We start from the raw sequence: 6,108 nt of genomic DNA, 5'->3' as shown, positions 1-6,108 counted from the left end.
ATTTTTGTTGTCAGACTGTCCTTGGTTTAATCTCTGGATTATCACCCAAATCTTCCTGATATAGTTGCACCCTAGCTTCTGTGTCTCTAAGGACCCACAGACATTCTCATCTTCATAACATCAGAGAAAACAGCTCATCAAATCAACAGCAGTGCTTTACCCCAACTGATACAATCAGCAACACATTAAGATCAAGCACAACTTGCCCACTGACCACCTGTGGTAGTCACTAGTCTATCACCCTTAAATCATTTGAATTAAATTGAAATCAAGAAGAGGTCCAGAACATGTCTGCAGTGAACTAAATTTCAATATAGTGTATTTACCATTTAATGGCTCAGACAGAGCGAGGATGCAAGACCCCTGATCTCAGTTAGCTGATGGCTGAACCCCCTGATGCTGACTGACCTCGGGCTGTAAGGCCCAGACTGAGTTCCCCATCCTTCTGAATGGTTGAACTCCGCAACGTTCTATTACAGGTTTCCCACACCCTTTCTTTAAAGATGTTCAAAGTTGGGAACTCAGAAAAATACCCTTGATGACCACCTCTGTCTTTGCAGAGTGGGTCCAAAGACTGGCACAGTCAGGAGGTCTGAGAGTGCGGGGGTGGGGTGGGGGTGGGGTGGCTTATGGGGATTCAGGGGCACCCACGTGGCTGCCTCCCCGCGCTTGAGCGATGGCTGCTGGGTCGGGAGCAGGCATGGTTCTCCTTCCCACGGTGGATCGGGTCCCAGACTACCTCCCAGTGCTTGAGCGATGGCTGCTGGGTCGGGAGCAGGTGTGGTTCTGTTGTTATTTTTTGAGATGGGGTCTCACTATGTAGTCTAGGCTGGCCTTGAACTTACTATGTGGCTCAAGCTGGCCTTGAACACACTGAGATCCTCCTGCCTCAGCCTCCCAGGAGTGTTCGGATTACAGGTGTGTGTAACCACATGCCCAGCTCTGCATTGTGGTCTTTTTGAGATGTAGTCTCACTATAGTGCCCAGGCTGGCTTTGAACTCCTGGGATCAAGTGATCTTCCTACCTCAGGTTCCCAAGTACCTGGGACCATGTGTATGCACCACCATATCCAGCTATTTTGTTTGTTTTTGAAGCAAACATTACAACTCATGGCTGATAATCTCTCAGAAATGTTTTTTCTGAATTGTAAATGTGTTTGTTTAAAGTGGTAAAAATGAATTTCACACTGAATAAATTGCTTCTGGTAAAAATAATAAAATTATACAAAAAGAAAACATGAAACTTAGCCAAAAACAGTAAATTGGCATGAACAGTTTGTGAAAACATGCATGAGGCACTCACCACACACAGGGCACTGGTCTTGAACAAGTAAAAACTAAAAAAATAAAGGGCTGGGATATAGTTTGGTTGAGGAGGCCTGGAATTTCATCAGGTTTTTGCATTTTACATAGCATAGAGTATGTCTATAACATAGAGTATGTCATATGTAAAATATATTGAAATATGTATATTAATAGAACTAATACATGTAACTAAAATTATATGTTTGATAATGTATAATTAAAAGATGTATATGATATATGGCACTATTTAAAGTGTACTCAATATTGTATATGACAAATACATTGTATAAAAGTGTATGTAAAAATGTTCTATTATTTACACGAACTATCCTTGTGGAGACAAATAGAAAACATAAATTATGGCAACATGGTGATATAATTAATGCAGTGTAACTATGTTAATAGTGTATATAATTAGTATTAATTTTTTATATTTAATCAATGTGTTTCATACAATGTATTTGGAATATATAAATAAACACATACAGTATACCATATTGCATATGAAATATATATTATATAAAATATGCTTTATGCTGAATGTACTTACATATTTAAATAGAAACATAATCATTATATCATATCTTCTGTTGTATAGCTTTTAGAATTCTGCTTCATATATAGAACCAAATACAGTATATCATTTACATGTTTATAATTATATGACTCTACATTCATAAAGAATAATAAATCATAATACATAATTATATATTTTTGGAGGTACTGGGATTGAACCCAGAGTCTCATCACACATGCTACCTACCAATGAGCTACAAATCCAGTCCTTTTTCAAATTTTATTTTGAATGCCAGACCTGGTGATGCACACCTATAATCCCAACACTTAGGAGACTGAGGCAGGAGGATTGCTGTGAGTTCAAGGCCAGCCTGGGCTACATAGTGAGACTGTGTAAAAAAAAAAACAAACAAACAAACAAAAAACCCCAAAAATTGCATAAAATTTTCTTTTGAGACAGATTTTGATTGAGTTGCCTAGGCTGGTCTTGAATTTATGGTGGGTCCCTCCTATCTTAGCATCCTGAGTTGTAGAGATTACAGGTATATGTACCTGTGCCCAGTTGTGAGTATATATTTAAAATTAGCTTTTGTGGTACCAGAGATTGAACCCAGCCAGGGCCTTCCATAACTTTACCAATGAGCTGCATACACACCCCATCCTGGAAGCCTACATGTTAGTTTTGTATTCTAAGAGATTATCCATTCCCATTTCCATTAATTCCTTTTTCTTTTCTTCCCAAGTTTTATTCAAGAACTCATACAAAATGTTCCAGACATGAAAGTTTTGATCCTCATCTTTTCTTCTTTGTTCTGGTTAATTTATAATTAATATTATTTGTAACTCTCTTTGCATTTAGTAGCTGCGTGGAACCATTCGTGTAAATTAGTATTCAGATATTTCTTTAGAGTGGGCTGGGAATGTAGCTCAGTAACAAGGCACATGCAGGGCCCTGGGTTCCATTCTCAGACCAAGAAGGAAAAAAAAAAGATATCTCTGAATAGAATACTGGGACAGAACTCAGTGGTGCCACTGAGCTAAATGCCTGACCCCTGTGCTCTTACTACTTTTGATGCTTACAACCCCCTCCCCCAGGACTCTTAGCTTTTCTGTTTGCATTGATTTTTCTCTTGGAGAAACTGAGATCAGCAGCATCCATGATTCCATCTTTTGCAGGGTGGGTGCCTTCCGAGTGAACTTGAGAGCCTCCTATTTCTTTTTGCCTCCCTTTGCTATAAGCTTTTTCATGTGTGTCATGGCACCCATAGAGGTGGAAAGGGCCCATGTGCTTGCTAATAAGATTAAATTATTAATATAAGTAAAGTGCTCAGTGTGTGGTACGTGATAGTTATTACTGGTACTATTTGTCACCAGTAGGCGACTGTGTGTGTCTTCTGTGTGAGGTACCATACTTTGTGCTTTAGCTACTGTGTTAGTTTCTTTTCTCATTGCTGAGATAAAGTGCCCAACTCCCAAAGTTAAAAGAGTTATTTAGCTCACAGTTTGTGGAGGCTTTATCCATAATTGGCTGGATCCAAGGCAGGGTGGCACATGGCAAAGAGGCAACAATTCACTGTGGGCTGAAAGTAGCAAAGCAACAAGGGAGAAGACAAGTCTCTTTCTGTCCCTTATATTGTATCCAGGCTACCAGGATTGGGGTGGTTACAAACCAATTTAGTAATCACACATCCTTAATTCCAGCATCACACATTCTAGATTCAGCCACCTATGACCACATGAGGCCTTGTGGGGGACATCTAGATACAAACCATACATTATTTTGCTAATGTTTCTGTCAGTCCTAGGAGAGATGTTTTCGTGATTGCAATTTTCCTTATGAACAATAGAGGTGTGTGGTTCTGGTACAAGTGTACTGTGGACTGCATATAGGGAACTGAGTGATGTTCTACTTCCTAGTGTTATTCTTGTCTCAGAGACCCTTGCATTTAAGTTTTAAATGTTCACTTTGCTTTTTGAGAAGCTGTCGGGCTCCAGGGCAGTCCTAGAGGTAGGTGGCGCAGGCATGGTGACTGCTACTGTACAGCTCACTGAAGGCCTTTCCATTCTTCCTTCCACAGAAGGATTTACTCCTCAGTAAAATTCCAAGCTCCAGGAAGACTGGGGTGGAGAAGGTGATGGCAAAGGAGATTTGCCAAAAGTACATGGAGAAGAGAGCCCGATTGCTGCCAGAGGACTGTGCCGAGGCCCTGGCCACAGCTGTCTGCCTCTGTCTACGGAGGCACAACACTGGCTTGCAGAAGGTGAGCCTCACTGTCCGAAGCCTCACTTCCTGGGGACTGTCTGGGTCTGCTGTACTGGGGACAGGTTTGCAGAGACAGGATGTCACACAACAGGACTGGATTTGTGTCCAAGCAGCTAAAGCAGATCTTCTAAAGCTTACACAGTTCTGCTTGCTTTCTGAATCTGCTATATGCCTCTTCTCCTTGTTTTTAAATTCCTTTTCTTTTTCCAATTAAGATCTTAAAATTATGAAAAAGAAAAACCCATTGTGCATTGTGTGTAAAATGATACACTGAATTTTTTACAAGGCACTGAAGAAATGTGATATTATTTGAGGTATGTATGCGAGCATTTGGGGAGGCTGAAGCAGGATTGCAAGTTGGAGCCCAGCCGGGGCAGTCTGCCACTTAGCAAAATCCAAAAAAAAAAAAAAAGGAAAGAGGGCCAGGGATGTAGCTCAGTGTGAAAGTTCCGCACTCAGTCCCTAGTACTGGGGGTGGGTGGGGTCAGTAAAAAGAGCCTTTTATATATACCTTTTGTGTGTACAGTGGACCTTTGAGTTGTTTGTTAGGGAAGGAATTGGCAAGTGACAGACAGGCAGCAGAATGGAAGTAAAATAAAAGTTTGCTCCGTTGATGGGGATCCATCACACCTAATGGCAGTACCCTGATGGACTAAGTACTGGACTACAACTCCCCCTTTTATAGGGTTTTACAGCCTTGATCTCATTCAAGTAGTTACTGGGCATTTCCACAGTTCACATTGCTGATATTCAAAACATGGTGCCAGGCAGTTGAATTTCATCCCTGATGCTGCACTTCTTTGGTAAGGGAGGTTACCTTTAAAATTCATCTAGTTATCTATTCTAGCCCAGGGTAGGGGGCGTGTCTGGTTAGCAAAGTTAACAGCAGTTCTTTTCATTTACAAAACTTTTTAGGGAGACTAGGTGCCTCCAGTGCTTGTTGATTCTGAACTAAACAAAGCAAACCGCATGTTGTTTTATGTAGTGTTCTCTTTCATTATGACAGGCCTGTCTTATGAACCACTTGAGTTATGACCAGCATTTTGGTTTTAATTTATTACTTGAGTGCCAGCTGTTTGTGCTTCCAGATGGTCTCAGATACAGATTTAAGCCTTAAAGAGTTGTAGAAGGAACATTACAACATTCTTTCCTGTGTGGGTTTGAGAAATCCTGAGCCAGAGTCTCTCTAAGGACGCTGAGATCTGCCTGTATATAGAAGTTAGAAGGCTGTGCAGCCGGGCGGGGTGGTGCACGGCTGTAATCCCAGCCCTCGGGAGGCTGAGGCAGGAGTATCGCTGTGAGTTCGAGACCAGCCTGGGCTACATAGTGAATTCCAGGTCAGTCTCTACGTAGTGAGACCCTGTCTCAAAAAATAAAATAAAAGGCTGTGTAGAGGAGCCTGAGCCTTCAGTTAACCACCTTGAGTTACAATCAGCCCTCCAGAACGAAGTGAGTCTAGTTACTAGTGCATTTCTGGATGAAAGCGTTAGAAATTCAAACTCTCAGGAGAGATTATAAGGATGAAGTGGCTCATTTAACCAGACAGCAGAGGACCAGCCTTGCTCTGCTTTCAGAGCACTTAGCTCCAGAGCCTCAACATCGAGGTGCTGTTATCTGTGTCTGTCTCTCCATCCTTTGCTTTGCTCTTTGCTGAGACTTCACTTTCCCCTCCTGTAAACGGACATCCAGGGTTTACAGCGAGCCTGAGCTGTCTTTACAGGTCAGGGTGGAAAAAAAAAAAATCCCAAGGGAGAATTCTGATTGGCCGGCTCGGTCATGTGCCCCAGCCGAACCAATCAAGCACTGCGGTGGGACAGACGGGGCGGTCTTGTGAGTGGCCCCTCTTGGCCCTTTACTCTCGCAGGCGGGGACGGGACGGAAGGAGGAAGTGGGCTGTGGGCTGTTTACTGTTCACTGTTCACTGTTCACCTGCTGTCCTGCTCCTCTGCAGGCTCTGAGCTCTGTCGCCGCCGTGGAGGAGCGGCTCCGAGGGTGGGATCCGCTGCGGCCTCGGAGCGGGCTCT

General features: G+C 42.6%; 1 protein-coding gene across 1 annotated transcript in view; it reads left to right on the top strand.

Annotated features, from left to right (window-relative positions):
• Window positions 1–6,108, top strand: part of Irak2 (interleukin 1 receptor associated kinase 2) — a 54,932-nt gene that overhangs the window by 46,516 nt on the left and 2,308 nt on the right. The window contains exons 12-13 of the mRNA XM_033768071.1: window positions 3,900–4,082; window positions 6,036–6,103. Coding sequence (XP_033623962.1) covers window positions 3,900–4,082; window positions 6,036–6,103 — 251 coding nt within the window. The remainder of the gene's footprint in view (window positions 1–3,899; window positions 4,083–6,035; window positions 6,104–6,108) is intronic.

This window comes from Fukomys damarensis, unplaced genomic scaffold, assembly GCF_012274545.1.
Source record: "Fukomys damarensis isolate Sample0158 unplaced genomic scaffold, DMR_v1.0_HiC HiC_scaffold_24, whole genome shotgun sequence".
NCBI classification, from domain to species: domain Eukaryota; kingdom Metazoa; phylum Chordata; class Mammalia; order Rodentia; family Bathyergidae; genus Fukomys; species Fukomys damarensis.
This window is presented reverse-complemented; position numbering and strand designations above follow the sequence as displayed.